The 27750-nt window shown below is 44.6% G+C and overlaps 1 protein-coding gene across 2 annotated transcripts; it reads left to right on the forward strand.

The window, feature by feature from the left end:
• Positions 1–26571, forward strand: Usp39 (ubiquitin specific peptidase 39). 2 transcript variants are annotated; one of them, XM_028762433.1, is made up of 13 exons: positions 1–339; positions 1982–2051; positions 5214–5308; positions 7507–7643; positions 8360–8512; positions 9446–9671; positions 12865–12942; positions 15851–15918; positions 16857–17045; positions 19442–19584; positions 23508–23643; positions 25532–25618; positions 26121–26571. In XM_028762433.1, exons 1-13 carry the CDS (start codon positions 75–77, stop codon positions 26166–26168), a joined length of 1695 nt encoding a protein of 564 aa, XP_028618266.1. In that variant the 5' UTR covers positions 1–74; the 3' UTR covers positions 26169–26571. The 2 variants fall into 2 exon arrangements, with proteins under 2 accessions (XP_028618266.1, XP_028618267.1); XM_028762434.1 differs by having other exon boundaries at positions 46–339; positions 26323–26571.
• The last annotated feature ends 1179 nt before the right edge of the window (positions 26572–27750 follow it).

The following is a 27750-nucleotide window of genomic DNA, read 5'->3' on the forward strand; positions in this document are numbered from 1 at the left end:
CTAGCTCGGCTTCTGATTGGCTGCTTGCCGCCCTTGCGTGGCGCCGGCGCGGAAGCTCCTAACCGGTGGTGGCGATGTCTAGCCGGTCCAAGCGGCAGTCTCATGGTTCCACCCGTGGGAAGCGCGAGTCCGAGTCTCGAGGCAGCTCGGGTCGCATCAAGAAGGAGCGAGACCGTGAGAAGGATCCCGAGGCGGCGAGCTCCCGAGGTAGTCCGGTCCGCGTGAAGCGGGAGGCCGAGCCAGCTGCGCGAGAGATCCCGGCGCCCGCGCTCCCGGTTGTGCGGGTGAAGCGGGAGCGCGAGGCTGATGAGGACTCGGAGCCCGAGCGGGAGGTGCGAGGTGCGCGGGGACGGGCCGGGAGCGTCCTCCACCTTCGCCTGCTTTCTTCTCTCTTGCTTTTTGAGACAGGTCTCAGGAACTCGAAGTTGTAACCAGAGATGGTCTTACACTTCTGATATTCTTGCCTCTCTTTCCTGAGATTTGAGATGCCCAGTTTTCGTCTGCTTTTTCCCTTTCCTTTCTACTGCCTCCCTGCCCTGGCTTGAATCCAGACTGAACTGTTTTCAGATGAAGACAGTCCTAAACTTAAATGTTGTCATGATACACCACAGCATCTCCCCGTTATCGAATAGCCCACGTGGGTCAGGTGCTTTGCTGATAACTGTACAGATGTTCCCTTTTCCAGTTTTTCCCCCTAAAATTCCTAAGATTAAGAGTCATGTTGTAATTTCTGGAATAAGACCGTTAGTCGAGTCCTAGTGCACCCGACTAAAGTATTGACCTTGTACTAGTTGAATAGTTTGGAGATACTTCTGCTTCTCCTGGGTTTTGTATGGGGGTTGTTCCATGTTGTCTTGTAAAGGATGTTGATGTAGTGACCAGGCTTGGGAGGCAGATTGTATTATTCAATAGTCCAAAAGGGAGTGAGGTCACAAGAAGATATAATCCCCTTCTTTAAGGACAGGGATCTTCTGTAAGGCAACCCACTATGAGCTCTTTTACTATTCTATTGTGGGACTTAACTGTAGGATCTGGCAAAGATAACGTATAGTTGGATACTGTTATTGCTTTAATAGACTCTGTTTTAGTCTGTGATCATGTCGCTTTGTCAGTATCCATAAAGCTGTGGCAAGCTAACACATTAGGATTAACTCTCAGAACCAACACAGTTCTTGGACTTCTGGTAGATTTAAGGATGTTCAGTTTATCTTAGTACTTGTGATATATTTCACGATACCTTTCATGCCTATTTGATATTTACTTATTTAGGCAGGCTCTTAATAAGTAGCCCTGGCTGCCCTGGAACTTTCTCTGTAGATCTTGAACTCAGAGATTTCACCTAGCCTACCCTCTCAAGGGCTAGGATTAATGCTGTCTACCACCATACTTGGTGGAAAAAAATGTTTATTACATTTATTTATTTATGTGTATACATGTACCATGGTATACACGTGGAAACCAGTGGGCAACTAGTAGGAGTCAGTTCTCTGTTCCTACTCTGTATGTCCCAGGGAGTGAACTCAGTTGGGTTGTTGGCAAGCACCTTTACTAAGCCGTCTGACTTGCCTGGATTCCTTTATATAATATATAAATTAAATTTTTGTTGTTTATGTATGTAATAGATCTACTCTTTGTTTGCAACTTATTTCACTAGTGGGCTTTTTTTTTGAATGCTGTCACTAAATGAAAAGCAAAAGCTCATTTTAACCTCAGTGATCAAACCTTCCAATCTTAGTGATCAAACTCTCCCAATCTTAGTGATCAAACCTTCCCAATCTTAGTGATCAAACTCTTCCAATCTTAGTGATCAAACCTTCCATCTCCATGATTGTTTGTTTTGTACCTGTGATTTGAGGAGAGCTTCCTGTCCTCCATTTATGATACTAGAGCAAATCTTGCCTGTGCTAGTTAAGTGTTCTACCACTGAGTTACTCTCCAGCACAAGTTTCCCATTTTAAAGCCTGTATGGATTTCTTCTCAGCAAAGAATGGCCGAGTGGATTCTGAAGACCGGAGGAGTCGTCACTGTCCGTACTTGGATACCATTAATAGGTCAGTAATGTAGACAGAATGAGGGCAAGTCTTGGTGATGTACCTAGTGGAGCACTTGCCTGACATGTCATAAGCCCAAGGTTTAATCACCAATACTTGCAAACAAACAAAATCAGTGGATTTTTAAAAATTTACTATTATTTTATGCGTATTGGTGTTTTGCTTGCATGTATGGCTGTGTGAGTGCCAAATCCCCTGAAACTGGAGTCACAGATACTTGTGTGGTTGCTGGGAATTGAACAACTGGAAGAGCAGCTAGTGCTCTTAATGGCTGAGCCATTTCTCCAGCACCATCAGTAGCTTTTGAAATGTAGAATATAGTAGAAAATTCTCTAAACTGAACATTGAAGAATAGATTCAAACGTTCTTCCTTTTATACCCGTCTGCCTAGAAAATTGTGCTTCTTGCCATGTTTAGCCATGTTATCCCTTTAGAGTGGGAGAGTGAAGTTTTTGTTTTATCTTGTTTTTTGAGGTAAGCTTTGTGTGTGTGATCCTAGAACCCAATCTGTAAACCAGGTTGTTGCCCTTGAACTCAGAGATTTGCCTGTCTTTGCCTCCTGAGTGCTGGGATTAAAGGCATGCACCACCACCACACCTATGAAGACACTTTAATATCAACTTCAGGGCTGGAGAGATGGCTCAGTGGTTAAGAGCACTGACTGCACTTCCAGAGGTCCTGAGTTCAAATCCCAGCAACCACATGGTGGCTCACAACCATCTGTAATGAGATCTGATGCCCTCTTCTGGTGTGTCTGAAGACAGCTACAGTGTATTCATATATAATAAATAAATAAATCTTTAAAAAAAAAAATATCAACTTCAGCACATGGAGTTCAGGGAAAGAGCTCACAAGGAATTAAGACACACTTAGGAGCACAGGCATGGGGTTCTCAGAGAAGCGTTGCCTAGACTTTTGTTGTTATTTATGTGTATGTGTGTCCCTGCACAAGTTCATGTGCATCATGTGCATGCAGGTCCTGTGGCGGCTGGAAGAGGGCTCCACTTTTCTTTGAGGTGAACTTGTGGGTGGTTGTGAGCTGCCCAATGTGGGTGCTACAGGCTGAACTCTAGTTGTCTGTAAGTGCTGTGAACCATTGAGCAGTCTCTCCCAGTCCCCAAAGTTTTTATTTGTTTGCTTGTTTTTGTATGGCAGAGACAGTCCCCCTTTCTTGTTTATTCTTTGATTTTTCAGTCCTCAACCCATCTTCTAGAATGGTGCTCTTCAATAGAACTCTCCACAATAGGGAATCAGGTTTTTAAATGTTGTTTTGTTTTATTTTGTTTTGTTTTTTGAGACAAGGTTTTGATGTATGGCCTAGGCTAACATTAAATTCTTAACTCTCCAGCTTCAGCCCTGGGTGTAGGGGTTATAGGCGCCCCATCAAACCCATCAGCAGCTGCTCGTGATAGGGGATGTTTGCTGTGGGAAGCGCAGGCAGGCTGCTCGAGGCTCTTGATGATTTGAAATGTGGCTTATACAGTTGAAGCAGTAATGTATTAGTCTGCATGGGGTACTGGGAATCAAACCCAGGCCATGTATGCTGGACATGCCTTACCACTGAGCTGCACTGTCACCCAGGAACTACATTTAAACTTAGTTATCAGTAACCACATGTGGCTAATGGTCCCTCAGCAGTACAGCTGTTAATAGTTACTATGGAATTTCACATGTGTGGATTCAGTGGCCATAAAACCTTTTTGTCTCTTCTGTTCAGCACTCATACTGTGGCTTTGTGTTGTCTTAAACTTCTTCAGCTGCTTGCTCTCTCATCCCTACTTCTCTATCCTTTTCTCTCTCTCTCTCTCTCTCTCTCTCTCTCTCTTTTTTCTTTTTTGGTGTGGTATGCTAGGATCTTGTGCTTGCTGGGCCAAGTACTTTACCACTGATCAAAATCCCCAATTCTTTCCTTTTCAAATCTCCAAGTCTCCCCTGCCCCGCCCACTTTTTTTTTTTTTTTAACAAAATTTTTTTTTTTTTTTTTTATTCGAGACAGGGTTTCTCTGTGTAGCCCTGGCTGTCCTGGAACTCACTCTGTAGACCAGGCTAGCCTCAAACTCTCAAACTCAGAAATCTGACTGCCTCTGCCTCCCAAGTGCTGGGATTAAAGGCATGCACCAACATGCCTGGCTATAAAATTTTATTTTTAGCCGGGCGGTGGTGGCACAGGCTTTTAATCCCAGCACTCAGGAGTCAGAGTCAGGTGGATCTCTGTGAGTTCAAGGCCAGCCTAGTCTACAGAGCCAGTTCTAGGACAGCCAGAGCTACACACAGAGGAATCATGGCTCAATAAACCATGAATGAATGAATGATTTACTTTTGAGCCAGAATCTCTCTGTGTAACCACAACTGGTTTAGAATGCAATGTGCAGACTAGACTGGCCTCAAACTCACAGACATCCACTCACCTCTGCCTCACCAGTGCTGGGATTAAAGGTTTGTGCTTCCATGCCTGACAGAATTTTTTATGTTTAGGATGTGTTTATTCACAGTTGGTGTCCTCTCCCTGTGCTGTCGGGCTCTTACTTGTTGCTTTCCCTGCAAAGAATGTGACTATAATAGAAAGTTCTTTGTATTTGCCACATCTTACTGTATAATCCAGGCTGATGTGGGACTCCTTATGTAATCAGAGCAGGCCACAGACTCGCAGGCTTCCTGACTCAGTCTCCCAGTGCTAGAGTTACAGGAGTGAACCACTGTGAAAAGGTTGTCTCTTGTATCCGTGAGATGAGTGGAACCCAGATTCCCTGACACATGCCAAAATCTGGCTGTTCAAGTTTCTATAAACTGTGGGTTAATATTTACATATAGTCTATGTAGATTACTAATCCCAAATATAGTGTCAGTGCTATGTAAAATAGTTGTCATGTTCTCATAAAGGGAAAAAAGTCTGTTCATGTTTAGTGCAGATACAGCTTTTATCCTTGCCAAATGTTGATCCATGGTCTTTTGAATCTAATGAAAAGTATGTCCTGGGCATTTGTGTTGATGCAGACAGTTTGAGCCTGCTGTGGTGGTGTGCTGGGTAGAGGTATGTGATTTGTATGTAGGTGCTACAGCATTCTCTTATGTGTGGGGGTGGGGTGGGGGAGGGGATGGCATTGTGGAACACAGAGCCAGTGCCGCCTCCCCCCTGTCACTGCTCTGTGCTCTGTCTTGCAGGAGCGTTCTGGACTTCGACTTTGAGAAACTCTGTTCCATTTCCCTCTCGCACATTAACGCCTACGCCTGCCTGGTGTGCGGCAAGTACTTTCAAGGTAAGGAAGTGACCAGGGGGCTAAAGATGTTAATGCCTGCTGTACGGCAAATACTTTCAAGGTAAGGAAGTGACCAGGAGGCTAAAGATGTTAAATTTGTGATGCTGCCTTTCCCTTCCCTTTCCCCCAATCTTTATTTCCAGGAAACTGGAGAAGGTTCCCTCCTTTGTCAGAGTTGAGCACACCTGGAAGGGAGAAAGATCTGAAAAAAGACATTGAGTTTCTAAGCTTCTTTCTTTTTTCTTTTTCCCTCCCTCCCTTCCTTCTTTTTGGTATTTTGCATTGAACCTAGGTTCTCTCAAACATGCTAGGCAAGTACTCTACCACTGAGCTGCATCCCCAGCCCCTGGGTTTCCAAGTCTAGTGTTTTCTGTGTTTATAGTTGTATTGTTTTGAGATGGAGCCTGAGTACATAGGCCAGCCTTCCTTGAACTTGAGTCTCCTTCCCAGGTTTTCTCATGTTCAAGGGTACTTATTCAGTTCTTTTCTGAAAATGTAATATTTTCACTCATTTAGACCAAGGGAGTAGTAAGTACATTCATAGTATACTGGCAATGTGAAAAAGAAAAGCCACATTCCTCGCTTCTGTAGGGAGCTTTTTGAAACAATCAGAAAAATCTCACAAGGACATTATGATTTCTGCTAGACTTTATAGCAGAACTTAGAAGTGAGGACAGAAGGTGGCAAAATATGCTAAGGTCAATTTTTATCCCCTTTGATATTTTGAGACAGTACCTCAGTATGTAACCCTAATTGGCCTAGGACTCACTCTGTTGGCCTTTCTGGCTTGAGCTTATCAGTTCTCCTGTCCCTTGTATGCTGAGTGCTCGGGTTATATGTGCTGCCACCATGTCTGTCTCCAAAGTCAGTTACTAAAGATTTACTACATTTTAGCTTCATTGTTTTTAAATGTGTATGTGTGTGTTTGTGGGTGCCTTTGTGTGCTTGTGTAGGAGTCGAGATAGTGTGTGGGAGTTAGTTCTTCTACCATGTGGGTCAAGTATGTGTACGTGTGTGCAGACAAGGTCTTGATCCTCCTGTCACCTCCCTAATGCTGAGATCACAGATGTGTGTCACCATGCCCAGCCTTTAGTTTTAGCTTAGTATATGTAGTGCTGGGTTTCTTATGCATCTTCGTGTGTCATAATTCGTGTTCTCCCTCTCTCTCTTTTTAAATATTTATATGTATATGAGTACACTGTAGCTGTCTTCAGACACACCAGAAGAGGGCATCAGATCCCCTTACAGATGGTTGTGAGCCACCATGTGGTTGCTGGGAATTGAACTCAGGACCTCTGGAAGATCAGTCAGTGCTCTTAACCACTGAGCCATCTCTCCAGCCACCCCCCACCCCTTTTTTTTTTTTTTTGGTTCTTTGAGACAGGATTTCTCTGTGTATCCTTGGCTGTCCTTGAACCCTGTAGACCTGGCTGGTTTCCAACTCAGAAATCCTCCTGCCTCTGCCACCCAAATGCTGGGGTTAAAGGTGTGAGCCACCACTGCCTGGCCTATTTTCTTCCCTTACAGCTTCTCTGCAAAAGGATTTGAATGGGCTAAAGGAGAGCAGTATTTTAAAGAGTGCTGGAAGGGTGATACAGACTGTTTTCCAAGCTTCTCAGGAACCTTAGGCGGGAAGATAGGAAGGTGAGAAGTTTGAGACAGCTTGGGCACCTTAACAAGGCCATGTCTCAAAATGAAAGAGTCTGAGTGGTAGCCTAGTGCTAGAGTGTTTGTGTAGAGTGCACAAAGCTCTGAGTTAATCTTAGTGCTGCTAAACAGTAGAAAACACAGATATGCAACAGGACAGAGGACGTGAGTACAGGACTGTCCTGAACATGGACAGGTGGAAGGAGACGACGGAGGGCTGATGTACTGGTGGGAGGCCTCAGGACAGAGCTATGTGTTTGTGTGTATTTGTATACTTAGCAGATAATGTGTTTTTGGCTGTTCCTAGTTTTTGAAACATGTGAGGTTGGTTTATGTGTATACTTTATATTGAAACTGATTCCCCTAACTTACATCTTAATGTTCTTTCTGGTTCTCTTTGTGAGAGAAGTTTATGTGATGATTACTTTCATGAAAGGCATAGGACTTTGTTTCTGCTTTAACATGTTTTGCACAAAATAATGAAACAAAGAACAAACCTGATTTGTGCCTTTCTAGGCCTTTGTCTGATAGACTTTTCCCTGTCCCCACAGGCCGGGGCTTAAAGTCTCATGCCTACATCCACAGCGTCCAGTTCAGTCACCATGTGTTCCTCAACCTGCACACTCTCAAGTTTTACTGCCTTCCTGACAACTATGAGATCATCGATTCCTCGCTGGAGGATATCACAGTATGTGTCCCAGGTTGCTGGTGAGGGTTGCATTGTTTTGTGAGCTATCCCAAGGATCCCTGGAAAGTGCCCTACAAGAGATCAGGGAAGTATTTGGATGGAGAGCGAAAAGGTGAAATAAATTCAAGATTTCAAAGTAAGTTCATTCCTGCCCACACAGTCCTGGGGAGATTTGGAATCCTGGTGCCGACAGAGAAGGAGGTGGTCCCATTTTTGAGCTCTATCTACGTGACACCTCACTGGAGACTCAGGGTCACAGTGCTTAGGATCCTGTGGTTTCCGACAGTCATTGCTAATGGAGTTGACCAAGGTGTAGGGCTGAAGACAGACCTGGTGTTCAGTGATTCAGGGTTAGACATGAAACTCTGTACAGGAGCACTGTGGAGGACTTACTCTGTTTCCTTGGTCTTCATCCCAGGGTGGGGCCTTCGGGTGTGTAGTGGGGCATGCATGACCAGGGCATTTTTATTTGGGTAGAAATTGCTGTTCTGGCCGGGCGGTGGTGGCGCACGCCTTTAATCCCAGCACTTGGGAGGCAGAGGCAGGAGGATTTCTGAGTTTGAGGCCAGCCTAGTCTACAGAGTGAGTTCCAGGACAGCCAGGGCTACAAGAGAAACCCTGTCTCGAAAAAACAAAAAAAAAAACAAACAAAAAAAAAAGAAATTGCTGTTCTGGAATTTTCTTACAACAACTTAGAGTTTTCTTTTGCTTGGCAGTATGTGTTAAAGCCTACTTTCACAAAGCAGCAAATTGCAAACTTGGACAAGCAAGCCAAATTGTCCCGGGCATATGATGGTACCACTTATCTGCCAGGGATCGTGGGACTGAACAACATAAAAGCCAACGACTATGCAAATGCTGTGCTACAGGTAAGCTCAAGGAAGAACCCTGGGGAGGAGAGACTGGAAGCTGTGTGAAGGCTGCTAAGGAATTGCTGCTTTCTGAGAGAGGCAGTCAGAAGGTCTGACTGACAATGCCACTTGAGCATTTGTTCTGCAGCTGGCAGAAGACTCTTCTCTTGCTGGTCAGGGCCGTGCCTACCACATGCTGAGAGTTTTTCAGCCTCTAGGTTATGGCTCCTGAAGTTTCCAGGTAGTAACAGGTGGACTCTGCTACTAGGCAGTGCCAAAATTAAACACCTTGGTTGCATTTGCATTTCTTTCCTTCCCTCTTCCCCTCCTTCCCTTCTTCTTTTCTTCCTTCCTTTCTGTGTCTATGTATGTACTATGTGGGCCTGTACATGTGCTAGTGCATGTACCGGTGGAGTCCAGAGAAAGGTGTTGGATTCCCTGGAGCTGGAGTTATAGGTAGTTCTGAGCTGCCAGACACGGATCCTGGAGGTCCTCTGCAAGAGCAGGATGCAGCCCTGAATACATTTTTTAAAAGTATTTTTTATGATTGTTTGTTTATTTGGTTGGTTCTGTGGTTTTGTTTTTGTTTTAAGCCTTGCTCTGTATCCCAGGCTGGCCTGTACTCACTACATCGTCCAGCCTGGCTTCATACTTGTGGTAGTTCTCCTGTCTCAGCCTCCCAAGTGTTGGGATTCCAGAGTTGCTCTGCTTTCCTTTTAAAGTCTTTCCTGGTGTACATGTTCACTAAGTGTTTGTCAGTTTTTATTTTTTGGGACTCAGTGAAGGACATTTTACTGAGCTCTGGCAGCATTTTCACCGGGTCAATTTCTTTTGGACTTTTTAAGGCCATCCTAGGCCTGTCCCAGGCTTTGTCTGAATGCTAGCTGGAACAGCTTGGTCCCAAGGGGTCCTGCAAGTGGCTTTCGGTTAACTAGAGCACTTGATTTCCAGGCTCTATCTAATGTCCCTCCTCTTCGGAACTACTTCCTGGAGGAAGACAATTATAAGAACATCAAGCGTCCTCCGGGGGATATCATGTTCTTGTTGGTCCAGCGTTTTGGAGAGCTGATGAGAAAGCTCTGGAACCCCCGAAACTTCAAGGCACATGTTTCTCCTCATGAGATGCTTCAGGCTGTTGTACTTTGCAGCAAGAAGACTTTCCAAATTACCAAACAAGGTGAGAAACAGTCACCCTCCTCTCTCTGAGTTGAGGACAGCATATCAAGACTGATGAACACATTCATTTCCACTTTGAATCCTGATAGGAGCCAAAGAGACTATTCCATGGATAGTGGGTTGGGCTCTTCATTCTTTTCTGATCAGTGGGGTCCTGTGCAGAGAAACCAAAGAGATTGTAGCTGAATGAGTACAAACTGTTTCATTTGACAAAGTCATGGTATTGCTTATGGGAAAACCTGGGCAGGAGCCTGTTGTTAGTGAGCAGCTACCACCTCCGCCACTCACTTTATCGAGTTCCCCACTGGATGCTCAGGGACCTGTCTGCTCGCTCTCGTCTCTCAGTCCAGTTCTGACTGCTGCTGAGTGACATCCCCGGGTCTTATGAAGTGCCACATCACATCCATATGTTCATCCTTTTGTTTTTGAGACAAGGACTCACTCTGGAGCCCACTGTCCTGGAGCTCACTGTGTGGACCAGGCTGGCCTCAAACTCCAACTCCACCTGTCTCCGTCTCCTGAGTATTGGGTCATCCTATACTTTTCTTTCCTTGCTGAGTTTTAGAGCTGATAAGGAATGTGATCATTTTCTTCTAGGAGCTCCCTGGTTAAATGGGGAAGGTTATTGCATAGGAAGGTAGTCAGAGTGTGTTAAGTGCTATGATAAGAGAAAGACTCTCCATCTTGTGGGAGTATGGAACAGAGACTTAGCTGAACATCTGGGAAGAGTCCTGAGTGTTAGGTGGAAGAGAAGGAGGTGGGTTGGTGATAGACATGCCAGTCCGTCAGGCATGGTATGCCAGTGTATAGTTCGGCGTGCACAAAGTGTCTGGTACAGAGAGTGAGTAGTCATATCTTGGATTCCAGGGTCAGTGGAGAGCCAAGGTGTTAGCTTCGAAGGAGGAGTTTTCAGTTTATATGTCTTTGTGAAAAGATTGGATTCTGTCTTAACAAGGTTGAGAATCAGTTGCCACAAAAGCGTGATGTCAGATCTATGTCTGAGAAACATTATTCTGAGCTGGGCACAGTGGTACATGTGTATAATCCCAGCACCTAAGAGGTGGAGACAGGAGTTCAAGGTCACCTTTAGCTCCATGAGGTCTTTTCCCCAAAATCCAAAAACAAAATAAAAACTCCATTATTCTGATAAATTATTTAAATAGAGAGAAAGTTTATTATTTTATGTGTGTAAGTGTTTTGCCTGTATGTATAAGTCTGTGTATCATGTGGATGCCTGGCACCTGAGGAGGCCAGAAGAAGGTGTCAGATTCCCCACAGACTGGAATTATAGACAGTTGTTAGCTGCCATGTGGGTACTAGGAAACAAACCTGGGTCCCCTTGAAAGAGCAGCAAGTTCTCTAAAGTGCTGAGCCATCTCTCCAGCCCTCTCTACTCCCCACACCCACCCACCCTTCCTTCCTCTTCCTTCCTTCCTTCCTTCCTTCCTTCCTTCCTTCTTCCTTCTTCTTCCTCCTCTTTCTTTTTCTTCTTTCTTTCTTTCTTTCTTTCTTTCTTTCTTTCTTTCTTTCTTTCTTTCTTTCTTTCTTTCTTTCTTTTTTTAAAGACAGTGTCTCCCTGCAGCCCTGGCTGTCCTGGAACTTACTGTGTAGACCACACAGGCTTGAACTCACAGAGCACCAGCCTCTGCTTCCTTCATGCTGGAAATAAAGGCATGTGCCACCATGCTTGTCTAGTAATGGCTTTCAGAGTCTCAGGTATTTAAGGAAAGGAGCACTGGGCAATGATAAGGCAAGCAGATAAGGAGCTGAGACTTGTGGGGTTTAGGATAGCAGAGAGAGAGAGAGATTCACTTGGGAATGGACAGTGTATATTGATCAGAACCCTGTGATTTATTCCTAAGGGAGCAGAAGTTACTAAGCCATTTGAGCATAGTGTTTCAGAATTTGCAACAAGGCCAGTAACACCTTACACTTGAACAGGGGACAGCTACCTCGAGTGCTAGAACCGTCAGATTCCAACATCTAGATTTACAAGTCATTTTGTTTCTGAACCAACTCTGAGGTTGTTTTGATTTTTAAGATTTGTTTTATTTTTAAATGTGTGTGTGGGCGAGTGGGTATGTGCATATTTGTTCAGGTGTCCATGGATTCTAGAAGAGGGTGTTGAATTCCCTGTAGCTGGGGTCACAGGGAGTAGTGAGCAGTCCACTGTAGGTGCTGGGAATTGAACATAGGTCCTCTGGACAAGCAGTGGGCTGGCTCTCTTTTGTTTTTATGTCATAAGGCTGCAACAAGATATGATACTTTTGTAGAGAAATTAATTTTGTGTGCCATGGATGGTTGTATCTGTCAGCTTTCCCTTTAGCTTTTGACAGCTTTGCAAAGTTAAAAGCTTACTTGGCTAGAGAGTTGCAGAAAAATCTTAACTCTAAGAATAAACTTCTGCTTACCTAGTTTCTTCTGTCATAGCACAGTTTGTGTTGTCAATGAAGCCCAGTTTTCTCCAGTGTCTGAGACCTGGGTATTGTCAGTTGCTTAGATGTATGTGGTGTTTATGGAGAAGTTTTGGCTCTGGTCATTTTAATTAAATGGTGTGTGTGTAGGAGTGGAGGAAAGTAATTTTGTAGAGTTGTCAGGCCTTTGAAATCAGGTAGGTGAAGTTAAAGAAGACCATACAGTCGTATAGATTGTAACTAGATGAGCAGAGAGGAAGTAAATGGAGACAGACATTTGGGGAGAAAGTAGCCCTTATCCCAGAAATACTTGAGAGGTAGGCAGTTAGTTTCTTCTTAGGCACTCTTATCATGGGCCAGGAATGTTTCTTGTTCCCAGTCAGAATCCTTTGTTCCACAGTGTATGTAGATGCCTTTTTAATACTAGCACCAGAAGTCATCTTCCTGAAACACAGGAGTCTTTGTAAGATAGGGAAGGGAGGAAGTCAGAGCTACTTTGGAGAAGTGGATATTACAAGGTCTTCATTCATTGCTGTCACAGGGTGATGAGATACATTCTGGGACAATGACAAGGTCACCAAAGTACCTTGAGAGAAAGGGAAGACTGAAGCGTAAGCTTGACCTTGAGGAGTGAGGGTGTTTGTGGTCAGGTAGAGGAAGATGCACAGAGTACGTGGGATGTGGCTGGTGGCTGGAGAGGACGAGGAGGCCAGCCAGTGCATGTTGGGTTCCTTTCCTGCCTCTGACCTTCAGCGTGTTCCTCTCTTCCTTTTTTCCCAGGGGATGGAGTGGACTTCCTGTCTTGGTTTCTGAATGCTCTGCACTCAGCTCTGGGAGGCACCAAGAAGAAGAAAAAGAGTAAGTCATGATGCTTGTCAGAGGAGCCCTATTTTCTTTCTTTTTTTCCTCAAATAAATTTTTACAATGTCTGTCCATTTCATTTGTTTGTTTGTTTGTTCCTGGCCTCAGGATCCGCCTGCCTCTGCTTCCTGAGTGCTGTGAGTAAAGCTGTGTGCCACCACTGCCCAGTTTGTCCTCTTCATTCTTAACTTTGGGGTGGGGTTAGCATGTATTAAACTCCTTTCCTCACTTTGAGGCAAAGCTGTCCCGGAACTCAGGTTCTTCCTGTCTTAGTTTCCTCTGGGCTCAAATGACTAAGCTCCTGATCCTTCTGTTTCCACCTCCCAAGTGTTGGGATTACAGTCATGTGCCGTTAGGCGACACTAGGCCTGAATAGACCTTGCTCTGTAATTTGTTAGAATATGGTTATATGGCCAGGCGATGGTGGCGCACGCCTTTTATCCCAGCACTTGGGAGGCAGAGGGCAAGCGGATTTCTGAGTTTGAAGCCAGCCTGGTCTACAGAGTGAGTTCCAGGACAGCCAGGGCTATACAGAGAAACCCTGTCTTGAAAAACAAAACAAACAAACAAAAAAAGAATATGGTTATATTCACAGCCTCTCAGCCTATTCCTAGTTTGTTTTGTTGTTGTTTTGTCTTTTTCTTTTTTTTTAATCTTTGAAATACAGTCTTGCTGCATAGCCTAGACTGACTTGGAATTTCCTGATCCAACCTCCCAAATACGGAGATTACAAATATACACCACCATGCCTGGCCCCAGTGGTGTTTTAAGCAGAAATGCCTGGAAGATACTGTGTTAAGTGAAGTAAGCCAGACAAGTCATGACTGTGTGTTATTGCTCTAGAAGTGATCTGAAAGTAGAATCCTGGTTACCAGAGGCCTGAGGCTAGATGGGCTCAGATAGAAGAGTTAGCAGGAAGAGGAGCTCTCAATGTTGTTTGACACAGAGTAACTAACAGCCACTAACTGTATACTTCAGTGTAGCTGATAGAGAGGATTTTGAATGTTTTGAGCACAAGGGAATGATAAATGTTCAGAGATGGATATGCCAGTTAGCCTCAGCTGGTCCTCATTGCACTCTGTATGCATTTATTGAAATAGCACTCTGTTCCATCAATAGTTTTGGCTATCAGTTAAAGTCCCTCACCTACTTAAAGTTTTATTTACTCAATGTGCCTGCATGAGTTTACGCACTCCACATGTTCTTAGTACAAGAGCCCTTAGAGGGCAGGCTGTCGCAAGCCCCAGGAGAGCTCATTTTTTTGTTGTTGTTGTTGTTGTTGTGGTGGTGGTGGTATAAGGGCTCTATCTGCATGTACATCTGCGTTCCAGAATCCCATGGTTGTGAGTCACCTTGTGATGGCTAGGAATTGAACTCATGATCTCTGGAAGAGCAGGCAGTGCTCTTGCTAAGCCATCTCTCCAGCGCCTTGTTTTTTGAAACAGTGTTTTTGTGTACTCCTGGAACTGGCTCTGACTACCAGGCTAGCCTTGAACTCAAACAAACTCAAACAAATCGCCTACCTCTGCCTACCAAGTGCTGGGATTGAAGACAAGTACCACCACCCATTGGCCAAAACATTTTTTTACAGTTTAGAAATGGATATAATTATGCCTTAGAAATCTAGATGGCTCTGCCCTATCCAAGAGGTAATCCGTGTTCATTCTCTCAGGTCTCTAACTTGTGCCTCACTGGGATTCCAGGAGCCCGTGAGCTTTGGGTTTTTGTTTACTGTGCTGTGTTAGTCACGTCTCTTGTGTCCAGTGTGGGTTCCATATTGTCCCCCTTCGAAGGCATTGTGTGATTATGAGGAATTCCTTGGTTGAACTGCTTTTCACTGTGTGTGTTTCTGTGTGTGTATGTGTGTGTCTCTGTGTGTGTATGTGTGTGTCTCTGTTTGTGTATGTGTGTGTCTCTGTGTGTGTACTGTGGAGTTCCAGGACTGGTATTAGAGATGAAGACTGCCTTATCCAACTTTTTAACATGTGAGTGCTGGGCCTCAAACTCAGGTCTTTGTCCTTGATGGAAAGCTCTAGATTGATCAAACCATTTCCCTCTGTCTATTTTTTGTAGTTTAGTTGGTTTTTTGTTTTGAAGCAGGGTCTCATGTGACTGAAGTTGCCTTTGAACTCTTGATCTTCCTGCTTCCACTTCCCAAGTGCTGGGATTATAGGTGTGAGCCACCATACCCAGTTCTATGCTCAGTTTTGACTGATAGTTTAAAAAAAAAAAAAGTATTTTATGTGTATGAATATTTTGCCTGCTTTTCGCTATGTGTTTCATGTGTGTGTCTGGTGCTCTCTGAGGTCGAAAGATGGCATTGGAGATCCTGGAACTAGAGTTATGGGTGATTGTGAGCCACCATGTGAGTGCTGGGAATCAAACCTGGGTTCTCTCTGTAAGAGCGACAAGTGCTCTAAGCTGCTGGGCCAGCTCTTCAGCACCCATGCTTGCTCTCACTCTCCTGTCTGTCTCTGTTTCTCTCTCTCTCTCTCTCTCTCTCTCTCTCTCTCTCTCTCTCTCTCTTTCTCTCTCTCTCTCTCTCTCTTTCTCTCTTCTTTCCTCTCCTTCCTTCCCTCTCTCCCTCCATCCTTCCCTCCACCCATGCGTGTGTATCTTTAAGCTGTGTAAGTCACTGATTCGTTTCAAATGCACATTTTCCATTTCTCATGACCCAGCCTAGTGGTCAAAGAGAGTCCTGTGGAAGAGGTGTAATGTAATTACTTAGATAATTATACCATTAGCATGACGATAGCTGGTATAAAGTGAAGCTTCTGTGTGTAGAGAGAGCTTGAGTCTTATACTAGGAGATTCTTGTTTATATTAGAGATTTAGAAGTTGGGAATGTGTTCTTGACATGTTTTCTGGTCTCACAGACTTTGTATTTTTCTTTTCACTTGTACAGCTATTGTGAATGATGTTTTCCAGGGATCAATGAGAATTTTCACCAAAAAGCTTCCTCATCCTGATCTGGTGAGTTTATAGAACAGAGTTTTAGCCTGATATATGCTACTTCAGGGGCTTAGGAAAGCACAGTTTAGAGAGTGGACAGAAAGTATCCCACAAGGAAGTTCCACAAAACACTCACAGTTCTGTCCTTATTGTGGTTATGTGCTGTAACCTCAGAGTTTGTGGTTGGTAGTCTGTTGGCTAAAGTGGTCTGACCACTGAGTGCTATTGGTATGTTTTCCAGAAGGTTCAGCTGAGCTTCTTATGTAATCTGAGGACTTCTAAAATAGTCTGGTATATAAATAAAACCTCTCAGAAGGTGGGTAGCAAATTTTTCTTTAGAAATTAGTCTATAAAGTAATGGGTTTGACTGTGTCGTTTCTAAACACGTCACTATACTTAGTTCTTTTTTTGTTTGTTTGTTTTTGTTTTCAAGACAGGGTTTCTCTGTGTAGCCCTGGCTGTCCTGGAACTCACTCTGTAGACCAGGCTGGCCTCGAACTCAGAAATCCGCCTGCCTCTGCCTCCCAAGTGCTGGGATTAAAGGTGTGCGCCACCACTGCCCGGCTTACTTAGTTCTAATTACTAATTAATCCCCTCTTCTATTGTCGTCCCCTTCCCAATGCCCTCTTCCTGATAGCTCGGTTACCATCCTCCTGTTTGACGAGCCCCTTCCTAATTTTATGACCACACACATAAACACATGTGCCATCAGTTTTTGAATGAACATTGTTAGAGGCTGATTCTGAATGCAGCTGCCTAGGCTCTGAAGAAGATGTGAATGCATATCCCACACAGGACACCATGTCCTCTGTGGGTTAGCTCCATGCTCACTGTCCCACACAGGACACCATGTCCTCTGTGGGTTAGCTCCATGCTCACTGTCCCACACAGGGATGCTGTGTCCTCTGTGGGTTAGCTCCATGCTGACTCTCCTCTTCCCTCTTCTCATTCATCTCCAGCCAGCGGAAGAGAAAGAGCAGCTGCTCCATAACGACGAGTACCAGGAGACAATGGTTGAGTCCACGTTCATGTACCTGACGCTCGACCTTCCCACCGCCCCGCTCTATAAGGATGAGAAGGAGCAGCTCATCATCCCCCAGGTGCCGCTCTTCAACATCCTGGCCAAGTTCAACGGCATCACGGAGAAGGTAGCTGAATTGCACCCTTGCCTGCTCTCTGTCATCCTTTCCACAGTGCTAACAGCAGGGCCCTGGAAGGAGAAGGCAAGCGCTCCACAGAGGCGCTCCCCAGCGCATACCTGTCATATACTTACTCTGGTGTGTTGTCTTTGTCAGCCTCTCAGCCCCTGGTGTTTAACTCTTTACTCTAGAGCCCTCCTTACGTGGCTCAGCCTCTGAGGACTGTAGAGAAAGGAAGGTGGGAGATTTAGATGTTTGGAAACTCAATACAGAAATCTCATCTTTTAAAAATTACTATTTTTATTCTGTTTTGTTTTTTGAGTTAAGGTCTTACCTAGCCAGGTTAGCTTTAACTTGCTGTGTAGAACGAGTCTTGAACTCCTGATTTGCTTTCCAACTCCTACGTGCTGGCTTACAAGTGTAGGCCACCGTTTCCAGCGCCGACAGTTGTGTTCAGTTTGTTTCTTTTGCTCTTGTCTTTTGTTTCTAACGTGGGTTCTTACCCATAAGGGGCAGGCTGCTGGGGCAGTGTTGGGAATGATGACCCTGGGCTGTTGGGGAGCTGTCTTCTGGGGTGGAGTGGGGACCCTGTACTCTCGGTCACCCTTTTGCAGTGGTGTTTCTCTCTCCTAAGCTGGAGGGCAGTGTAGACGCCGTACCCTTTCTTTTCTTGCCAAGTCACTGTTTTATTTTACTGATGTTTTAGAGGAAGCCCAGACCCCTTCCTTTGTAAACGGTTCTCCATTTTCTAGATGCCCTTCTAATGACTGCTGTTTGGAAGGGAAGCAACCTGTAGTCCCTCACTAGCAGAGTCAGAAGGGAGTCTCTCTTTTGCTGTCTTGTAAGGTCATTGTCCAGATGGCTTTGAAGTAGGCAGATTCTAATTTCTAATCAGTGTTTTCTTGAATGTTAGTGAGATGGCTCGGCAGGTAAAAGCACTTACCATGTAAGCCTGGAGACCCTCGTTCAGTGTCTGCAGCCCACAGTGGAAGGGGAGAGCAGACTCCTGACAATTGTCCTCTGGCCTCCAGATGTGAATTGTAGCATATATACAATCACATTCACCCAACATTTCTCTCTCTGTCTCTGTCTCTCTCTCTTTGACACATGGCGCACACACACACACAATACAATGAAAATATTTTCTATTTTCTTGGGCAACTTGTGGATCTCTGGAGAGGTCTGTTTTCATCCCTTCAGAACTCAGTCAGTTCTGAGGGAAGCCTTGTCTGGTTGTTCTCTCTGGTAATGATTAGTCTTTAATTCCTGTCTCTTAACTAAACGTGAGCTTAGATTTTTATACCATACTTGTACGCTAGGTAAGTGCTCTACTGGGTTATATCCCCAGACAAGGATAAAAATTTGTATTAAGAAAAACTATTGCCGGGCAGTGGTGGCGCACGCCTTTAATCCCAGCACTTGGGAGGCATAGGCAGGCGGATTTCTGAGTTCGAGAGTTCGAGGCTAGCCTGGTCTACAGAGTGAGTTCCAGGACAGCCAGGGCTACACAGAGAAACCAAACCAAAAAGAAAAAAAGAAAAAGAAAAACTATTCATAGTGCTGGAAAGATGGCTCAGGGATTAAGAGTGTTCTTATAAGAACCTGGGTTCAATTTCTAGCTCCCACGACCATCTGTAACTCCAGTTTAGGGGAGCTGGCTCCCTTTTCTGGCATCTGTGGACACACATGGTTCACAGACAGACAAAATACCAATACACATAAAAGGAAAAGCACAGCACCTCAGTTTTCACCAGCTTTACACCCTTTGGCCTAGACAGGCGCCCTGGCCCTGCCCTTTCTCCTTGGGCTATGCAGAGTGAACTTACAAGACATGTGACCCACTAGACTGCTTACACAAGCCTGGAGAATTTTTTTTTTTTTTCAGATGTGTGCTTTGGTTTGAGATACATTAGTGCCTCTTGTGTTCTGAGCACAGGTTTTCCATAGAGCTACACCCCCAGCCAGGTCTGTAACATAGGAGGCTGTGAGAAGTTGATGGCCACCTCCTTTGGAATACGGAGGGTGCTTCACTGTTGCTAAGTCAAGACATTTTTCTCCATTTTGAGTAAAGTAATATCTGTATGGTGGAAATTCAGCTTTTAACAGACTTTTTTTGTTTGCTTGAGCCCACATAGCTGTGATACTAGTTTCAGCAGTGTGATCATATATTGGCTGACACAGCCTATTGTTGAGGTATCTTACTTAATATTTGCCACACTGCTAATCTTAGCCTCTTTTGTGATTTCTGAGACTCGGTGTCTTTTGAAGTCTAGATGTGATGCAGGGTTATGTTTAAAAACCAGAACAAAGGTCAAGCCCCCATTCCAGTATCTCCTGAGTGCTGGTGCCTGTTTTAGTAAGTACCTCCTGAGTGCTGGCTCTGATGACATGAATTGTCTTTGTAGGAATACAAGACTTATAAGGAGAACTTCCTGAAGCGCTTCCAGCTCACCAAGCTGCCTCCGTATCTAATCTTTTGCATCAAGAGATTTACTAAGAACAACTTCTTTGTGGAGAAGAATCCAACAATTGTCAACTTCCCTATCACGTGTGTATCGCCCTGCTCACTGTGGTAGGGGTCCCCCTACCTTTTTCTTTTTGAGACAGGGTCTTAGGTATCCCAGGCTGTCCTTGAACTTGACAAATGATCTGATACTCCTTTCTCAGCCTCCCAAATCTGCAGCTGCCACATGTGGCCAGGATTTTGGACGTCCTTCCCTGTTGGACTAACTTGGTTGCGGATTGCAAGAAACCGCTTCCTACATCATAGACATGAGAGGCTTGCTAGAAGGATGTACATGTTTCAGTGTCCCTAAAGGTGGATGCTTCCCTAGATCCAGCATTTATTTATTTGTTTGTTTGCTTATTTGAGATTCAGTCTTTATGTAGCCCACAGTGACTTTAAAGTCACTATAATCTAAGATGACCTTGGACCTTTGATTCTCCTGCCTCCTGCCTCCCAAGTTCTGTAATTACAAGCATGTGACAGCACACTGTCATAAATTGCAAATTTTAATATGGGACTTTTTAATATACCCTGCAGTTGAGTTCTCATGACTATTTTGAAGGAGCCAGAAGGATACCAGATGGTTTTATTGGCTGCCTTCAAATTCAGAAAGACCTCACTAGGATAGACCATTGGTTTTCAGTTCTGAAGAGCCAATGTTTTTAATTTTTTAATTAAATTTTAAAAATGTTATGTGTATAGATATTTTGTGTGCATTTGTGTCCGTATCAAATGCATGCCTGGTACCCGCAGAGACCAGACCAGGGCATTAAATTCCCTGTAAAGACACTTGTGAGCCCCCTTGTCGGTTCCAGCAATCAGTCATATTCTTCTGGAAGAGCAGCTAGTTACTCTAACTACTCTCTAACATCTCTCCAGCTCCAAGAGACAGTGTTTGCATGATCTGAAGAAGTTCTGGGAATGTGGAGAAAGCTCATGGGAGTCTGACAATGAGTGTATGTCAGCATGTGGGTGTTGAGGTTGGACGAAGGGCAGTGTTCAAGGCAGATTGGCAGAAAGAAGGCTTTGCATGAGCATATGATGCTCAACTCGGAAATGTCTAAGATACGGTCAGCTTTTTAGTGACAGGGAAGTTGTACACTGTTGTCTATATAACAAAGCAGTTTGGGGCAAATCCTCCCATTTCTTCTCACTTTCCCCAAACCTCTATATTGCTGTATTGCTGAGATTTATCTGAATTTTATATTTTTTTTTTTTTTCTAAAATTTGGAGAAAGGATCTTGCTATAAAACTCAGGCCTGGTCTTTGCTGAACTTGTGAATCCCTGGCTCAGCCTCCTCAACCTTGGATAATAAGTGTGTGGCAGCTGCCATGTAGAATTCCTTAGTGAGGAATACAAGAGAATTTTCTTTTTTCTTTTTTAAAAGAATATTATACAATTTTTAAAATTTATGTATATGAGTGTCTTTTTTTAAGATTTATTTATTTATTTATTTATTTATTTATTTATTTGAGTACACTATAGCTGTCTTCAGACACACCAGAAGAGGGCATCAGATCCCATTACAGATGGTTGTGAGCCACCATGTGGTTGCTGGGAGTTGAGCTCAGGACCTCTGGAGGAACAGTGCTCCTAACGGCTGAGCCATCTCCCCAGCCCGTGTATGAATGTCTGTTTACTGTGTGCATGTAGAGCCTGTGGCAGTCAGAAGAGGGCATTAGATCTTCTGGATCTGGAGTTGCAGAGGGTTGTGAACCATGTAGAGAAATGAACCTGGGTCCTCTGCAAGAGCAGCCAGTGCTCTTAACCTCTGACCCATCTCTTTAGCTCCTTCTTTCCCCCACACCTTTCTTCCTGTTCTTTGCTACCTGTCTGTCCTCCTTAGTGGGACTCGAGAAGCACTATCTTTCAAGTCCCATCAAGTCAGGATGTATGTCAGAGCTAGTCTCCTGTGAGTTACCACCACCACCAGTGCTCCTGAGAGGGAACAGTGCTTCAGCTCCAAGGGGGCCGCTGTGGGTGGATGGGGCCGCTGTGGGTGGATGGGGCCGCTTTGGATGGTGCTTCTGTTCAGTAGCTGCTGGAACTTCTTACCCTGATAGCTTTTCTTGTGGGCCTGGAGTGTGTTTATCTTCTTACCTGTTTGTGCATTTGTGCATGTGGGAGTTGTTACTTGAGTAGCTTGCCCTTTTGAAAGCTTGCTCCAGAGAAGTTAGAAAACAGGATGTCTATTCTTAGAATAGGACTCAACGACTTCTTTATTAAAGGAATTACTACATTTTATTTATTTTGTTTATGGGTATGCACTCACACCTGCATGGATGTTTGTGAGCCTTGGCACATGTGGAAAACTGAGGACAACTTATAGGATTCATTTTTCTTCTTCACTGTGTGGATCAAACTCAGATCACCAGGCTTGCATGGTGAACACTTTATCAATTGATTCATTTCCCTAATTGTTTTTAAATTAAAAAAAAAAACTTTATTGAGACAGAGTCTCTACATAGTTTTTCTGGATCTCGATATGTAGGCCAGGCTGACTTTGAACTCATGGAGAAGATCCTCCTGCCTCTTCCTCCTGGGAAATTACATGTCTGGCTGAAGTTTATTTTACATCATTACAAGTGACACAGCTCACACAGGTAACAGAGGCATGAAATGGAGTTTATTCAAGGCATCTAGACTAGGAAGCCAGCACTGAAGAAAAAATGAATCCAGAGAGTGTACATCACTTTATGTATAAGTTCATTTTTGTCAGCATGTGTTTGTACACCACATGTGTGTCTAGTGCCCTTGAAAAGCAAAAGGTGGTGTTGAGGGACTTTGCATAAAAAATAAGGAAGAGAGAAGCTGAGGAAGACACTGGGTGTTAATCTCATCTCTGCATTCATGTCCATCTGCATGTGCACACAGGAACATGTACAAATCTCATCTCTGCATTCATGTCCATCTGCATGTGCACACAGGAACGTATACAAATCTCATCTCTGCATTCATGTCCATCTGCATGTGCACACAGGAACGTGTACAAACCTCATCTCTGCACTCATCTCCGTCTGCATGTGCACACAGGAACGTATACAAATCTCACCTCTGCATTCATGTCCATCTGCATGTGCACACAGGAACGTATACAAAGGAACAGGGCAGCTAGCTCTCTGGACCCAGTTTTTCTTCGGTGCTGGTTTTCTAGTCTAGAAGCCTTGAATAAATTCCATTTCATACCTCTGCTGCCTATGTGAGCTCTGTTACTTGTAGTGATCTTGCCTCTGACTTCACTGAAAAAAAAATGAAAGACATAAGGTCCTTGAAAATAAAGAAGCAGATGGTTTGCCTAGTTTTCAGAGTAGGTAGTTTCAGTGATGGCATAGCATGTGGTCAGTGTTCTTCCTGTAGGGTGCCTAAGGGCAAAGGACGGGTGCTGTCTGAATCCTGGAGCTGCAAGGTGGACTCCCAGATAGGCCTGTGGTCAAGCCCCTGCTGTCTCAGCTCATTACTCCCAGGCCAGACAGTGGAGTCACATTCCTTGTGTAACCTGCTTAAATTCACAGCTGTCATGTGACAGCCAAGATTTCCATTCAGATCCACGTGAGCAGAGATCCTGCACTTTTGGCTCCTAGACATGTTTCTAGGGGGGTGTTTTCCTGATATAAGTAGTCGCTGTTGAAAAATGTAAATTCGGCCGGGGGGTGGTGGTGCACACCTTTAATCCCAGCACTTGGGAGGCAAAGGCAGGCGGATTTCTGAGTTCGAGGCCAGCCTGGTCTACAGAGTTCCTGGACAGCCAGAGCGACACAGAGGAACCCTGTCTCAAAAAACCAAAAAAAAAAGAAAAAAAAAAAAGAAAAGAAAAATGTAAATTTAACTCATTGGGACTTTTTTGGCACTTGCAAACCTTCCCAGAGCTAGGACCCTAAAGCAACAGTCAATAGCTCTGTGATTCATTTGTATGGGAAGTTTCTCTAACTTCACAGTCATGGTCTGATTTACTTTTTATCTCCAGAAATGTGGATCTGAGAGAATACTTATCTGAAGAAGTCCAAGCAGTCCACAAGAACACCACCTATGATCTCATTGCCAACATCGTGCATGATGGGAAGCCTTCTGAGGGCTCCTACAGGATCCATGTGCTTCATCATGTGAGTGGCTGCTGACTGGCATACACAGAGCTGCAAAATAGGTGTTCCTGTGGTGACCTTGATGCTTGCCTTTTTTGGAGCCTGGCTTCAGAGCTCTATACGAACGAGAAGCAATGCTTTACTATTAGATATTCGTTGAAGCTTTCTGAAGTCCTGATTGTTGGTCCTGCCCCAACACAGTTACAGTAGACATTGGTTTTCAACTGGAGTAGAGGCCAGGGATGCAGCTACAGATCCTACAGTGCTGTTACATTATTACTTAAATCCAAACAGTGATCCTAGTTAATTAGGAAACTGCTTTAGATTATGCAAATGTATAATAAAGTGTTAGGTGTTTTGAAGTTCTCCTGGAGATTCTAATACCCAGCCAGGGTTGAGAACCTCTATTCAGAGTCAGAGCCCCACCAGACAGAGTGGGCTTCTCAGCCCAGCAACAGTGGTACCATCTCAGGGCTCCTTAGAATGGCACAGTCCCATCCCCTTGAGACACTTCATTATTTAACAAGACCCTTTGATGTGTTTGAAATTAACATTGAGAAGCTTTGGTTTAGAGACTCTTGCTTTTGTCTGTCATTGTTTTTGAGACAAGGTCTCAGGTTGTAGCCCAGGCTGGCTGAGAACTTGAGACAGATCCTCCCTCAGCCTTCTAGGTACTAGGCTCACAGGCATTACTACCATGCCTAGCTGAGTTAAAACATCTTAAGAGTGTATCTAAACTGAAAACAGAAGCGTACACAGGATATATTTACAAACACAGGATTGGTATAGGTCGTTGTAACTTGGTTAATGTCTCTAGGACTAATGGTTTACTGTCCTTAAAGTGTAGCTCTCACACATGAGGAAACCTAGGCTTAGTGTTTGAGGACTTACCTGAAGCTAGTAACATTGGGATTTGTGGTTAGATACTTGGCCTCAAAGCCTGTGTTCTTAACTAATCTTAGAACCAGAAAGGGACCTTCTTATGTGGGCCTGCTCTTTATCTGTTGTCCCTATATTTTGAACTTCAGAGTATCTGTAATATATGCAACATGTGTAACGTATCATCCCAGTGTTTTCATTTGTTAGCTGTCTGGCAGGTGTCATTAATCCAGGAACCTTTCCCAGGCCTGCTCATGCAGCATGGTGTGAGGTAGTCTGACTGTGTTGGCATCACTGGTTTGCAGACCAGGGGAGACAGTGTAGGTGATGGGCAGTCCACCAAGATGCCTTCACTTCATTCTTTGTTGTTGCTTTCTCTGGGATGAGGGTATGGGGGTGAGGAGAATGTCTACTTTTAGGTTCTTAGCAGCTAGCTTGATGTACTTTTTTAGGAGTTTGATTTACCTTTTTTTTTTTTTTTTGACAGGAAAAAAGACATTACAGATTAGAGGGCTTTCTTTCTCTTTTCCTCTTGAGTGGCCACCTAAATTCCTTTTCAGAAGAGTAGAAACGGGTCTGGGAATTTAGCTCAAATGATAGGGTATCCAGTATGCACAAACCCTTAGGCTTGATTCCAGACACCATGTAAACTGGGTATGCTGACACACTTATAATGCTTGCACACCTGAGGTAGAAGCAGGAGAATCAGAAGTTCAAGGCCTTCCTTGGCTAAAGAGAAAATCTGATGCTAGACTGGGTTATATGAGGACACCCTTTCATACAAAAACATAGAGAAAAGACAGAAAGGGAAGCAAAATGTTTGGGACTTCATTGTACTTCAAAGACTCCTCCACAGGAATTGAGGTTGCCTGAACTGCTCATTGAATCAGGTCTAGCCAAGGTCACAACCATCCTCATGACTCTTGTTGATATTTAGTGGCCGTTCTGACATTTCTGACTCTTGGCTGTGATCATTTTTACATCTCTGGTTTTGGAGAGCAGTTAACCCAGCCCTTTATGCTTCGTGCAGGGGACCGGCAAGTGGTATGAATTACAAGACCTCCAGGTGACGGACATTCTGCCCCAGATGATCACGCTGTCTGAGGCGTACATACAGGTGGGTGTGGGCCAATGCGGGAAGTGGGACTGCTGTAGTCTTGCTTGCAGGCCCCCATGCTTTGAGTGTAAGGGGATCAGATTATGTGGCTCCAGAAGTCAATCAGACTTTCAGAAAGGCAAAGTGTGGAAGCCTGTCAGTCAACAAGTGAGCACAGAAGTGTGTTTGTGGCTTTGTGAGTTTAGCAGAGATCTGTATGCTAGTTGTAGGAGGTCCAGAGCTGTCTTCCGACCTTTGTGCAGTGTGCATGCACATGGTACATACATGACACATACATACATGCAGGTGAAACGCTCATACACATTGAACAATAAATCTGAAGAGGGATGGAGAAAAGTTGAGGGAGGGTGGGAAATGAAAAGGGAATGAGAAGGACTCTTGTGGAAGGTGCAGATTGTTTGAGACTGACATGTGTATTGGTGTCGTGCTGTCTATTGTCTGCACAGAATAGTTACTTCATGGCTAACTGACTGAAGAGATCATCACTTTCCATTTCTGACAGATTTGGAAGAGGCGGGATAATGATGAAACCAACCAGCAGGGGGCTTGAGTGCCTTGTCTGGGGTTTGTCTCCCAAGGGCTACGGCTGAAGATGGTAGATAAAAATGCTGAAGCTGTAGCGGAACATGGACTGGCTGCATCACCAGGAAGGAGCCTGTCTGCCTTGGTGTCCTGCATTGTCTGTCTCTGGCTGTTCTCTGCAGCACATTGTGGTCGACACTCCTTCCCTTTCAGCATCAGCAGGCAGAATTCTTACAGATGGATGCCTTATTTGAATTGCTCCAAGTATCAGAGAACAGATAGTTCCGTGGAAACATCAGGTCTTGAGACTCTAAGAGTAAGCATAAAGTCGGCAGCGCCCTTCTGTCGTAGGTAGTGGTTTTCCTGTAGTTCCCTTCATCTCCTCGTGGGACTTTTGGGGTGGATTAAATATCCTCCTGTTTTTAAACCAGGCTCTTGTTTCATATATCTCATTTAGGCTTGTTAAGGGTTTCGTTTTCCTTCTTAACCTTATACACTCCCGTCTGTAGTCTGTCAGCTTGTGGGTACCATCTTGTCCTCCTGTCAGCTTGTGGGTGGTATGTCATTTGGTGTGTATTTGTCTCTAAGTGACAAAATAGCTGGCTAAACATGATAGGTATTGTGCCTTCCCAATGGCCGACAGTGTGTGATTTGGGACTGTGGTGCCCCACAGAAGGCAGAGAACTAGAAGAACTAGAAAGCACTGCTTGCAGCATTGCAGCTTGAGCAGGTCTCAGATAGGCCAATGGGAGCCCAAGGCAGGGGCTGACTGGTAGAGGAATTGGGTAGAAATGACTTTTGTCAAGCTCAGTCACTGAGCAGTAACCTGGAGGGTTTGAGGCCTTGGGCAAGCTGCCACACCAGCAGGAAGCAGGCAGCTGATTACAGCAGCTCTCTTGGAATTGGTTTGTTTATTTGTTTCTTTTTTTCCCCCCCTTTTCTTTTTTTTAATTTTAGAGACAGGATACTGGTATGTAGCCCCTTCTGGCCTCTAGCTTAGCATCCTCCTGTCTCTTAACTGTAAGAGTGCTGGGATTACAGACCACCATTCCCCCTTCAGCAGGTTCAGTTGACCAGGGATGGCTCAGCAGGGAAGGCACTTGCCACCAAGTCTGATGACCCAAGTTCAATCTCTGGTTCCACATGGTAGAAAGAAAGGACCAACTTGTGCAGATTCTCTGACCTCCACGTGTGCACTGTGGCACACTCAGGGCCCCTTCCACACTAAATTAAAGTAATTGAGAACATTTTGAAATATCATGTTTGCAGTGATGGAAAACACCTGCAGGTATTGACTTGGGAAGGTTGGGGCTGGGAATGGAACTCAGTGGAGAGCACTTGCTTATCGGCACCAGACCATGTGCACTGCCCTAAGTACTGGGAAAGTAGATTAAAGATAAAAGCTGGGAGCTGGTGAGATAGCTCAGCTGGTAAAGTGCCCACCTTACAGCATTCAGTCCCTCAAACTCATGAACAAAAGAAAGAGAAAAGCCAGCATGGCATGCCTGGTTGTAATAAAGCAACAGGGAGACAGGCAGATCCCTGGGGCTTGCTGGGCTAGTAGAGGGTGGTGTCTGAAAGGCAATGTGAACAATGCATGAGGTTCTTCT

Source organism: Grammomys surdaster, unplaced genomic scaffold, assembly GCF_004785775.1.
Source record: "Grammomys surdaster isolate TR1022 unplaced genomic scaffold, NIH_TR_1.0 133, whole genome shotgun sequence".
NCBI classification, from domain to species: domain Eukaryota; kingdom Metazoa; phylum Chordata; class Mammalia; order Rodentia; family Muridae; genus Grammomys; species Grammomys surdaster.